This window comes from Tupaia chinensis, unplaced genomic scaffold (genome assembly GCF_000334495.1).
Source record: "Tupaia chinensis unplaced genomic scaffold, TupChi_1.0 Scaffold000564_1, whole genome shotgun sequence".
In the NCBI taxonomy this organism is placed as follows: Eukaryota; Metazoa; Chordata; class Mammalia; order Scandentia; family Tupaiidae; genus Tupaia; species Tupaia belangeri.
In genome coordinates, this window is record NW_006160077.1 from 154,169 (window position 1) to 155,340 (window position 1,172).

A 1,172-nucleotide genomic window follows, 5' to 3' on the forward strand; every position below is an offset into this window, starting at 1 on the left:
GACAAAACTAATCAAATTCAATCCAAAGTTAACAATAACTTTCATTTAAACAATGCTGTGGGAGAGAATTATGTTCATAAGCTTGTCGGAGACTAATAGACCTATGAAGAGATCATTTAAATTGAGTACAAGAGTTGAATAATTCTGATGAGGATTATTTAATTTTGTTTAGTATATTCCATAACATCACATACATATCATAAATTATTATTATTTCTTTTGCAGATGAATCATTTCACACTCACAACTTTTCTTCATTCGTGAAATCATGTACCTGAATAATAATGTGACCGAGTTCATTCTGCTTGGGTTGACACAGGATCCTTTTAGGAAGAAAGTAGTGTTTGCAATTTTTTTCCTTTTCTATTTGGGGACATTGGTAGGTAACTTGCTTATTGATCCTTTTAGGAAGAAAGTAGTGTTTGCAATTTTTTTCCTTTTCTATTTGGGGACATTGGTAGGTAACTTGCTTATTGTCACCACCATCAAGACCAGCCGTGCACTTGGGAGTCCCATGTACTTCTTCCTTTTCTACTTATCCTTCTCTGATACCTGCTTCTCTACTTCCATAGCCCCTAGAATGATTGTGGATTCCCTTTTGAAGAAAGCAACTATTTCATTCACTGAGTGCATAATCCAAGTATTTACATTACATTTCTTTGGCTGCCTGGAGATCTTCATTCTTATTCTCATGGCTGTTGACCGCTATGTGGCCATCTGTAAGCCACTGCACTACACGGCCATCATGAGTCACCGGGTCTGCAGTGGGCTGGTGGTCGTGGCCTGGGTGGGGTCCTGTGTGCATTCTTTAACTCAGATTTTCCTTACTTTGAGTTTGCCGTTCTGTGGTCCCAATGTAATTGATCATTATTTCTGTGACTTGCTGCCCTTGTTGAAACTTGCCTGTGCAGACACTTACGTAATAAATTTACTCCTGGTTTCTAATAGCGGGGCCATTTGTACAGCAAGTTTTGTCATACTAATGTCCTCCTATGTTATCATCTTGTATTCTCTGAGAAACCACAGTGCTGAAGGGAGGAGAAAAGCCCTCTCTACCTGCATCTCTCACATCATCGTGGTCATCTTGTTCTTTGGACCTTGCATATTTATATATACACGTCCTGTAACCACTTTCCCTATGGACAAGATAATAGCTGTGTTTTATACAATCG

The 1,172-nt window shown here is 38.7% G+C and overlaps 1 protein-coding gene across 1 annotated transcript in view; it reads left to right on the top strand.

Moving 5' to 3' along the window:
• Positions 1-268: 268 nt before the first annotated feature.
• LOC102480764 (olfactory receptor 4C16-like) overlaps positions 269-1,172 on the top strand; it is a 5,125-nt gene continuing 4,221 nt past the window's right edge. Inside the window, exons 1-2 of the mRNA XM_006157888.1 lie at positions 269-383; positions 462-1,171. Of these exons, the coding sequence (XP_006157950.1) occupies positions 269-383; positions 462-1,171 (825 nt within the window). The remainder of the gene's footprint in view (positions 384-461; position 1,172) is intronic.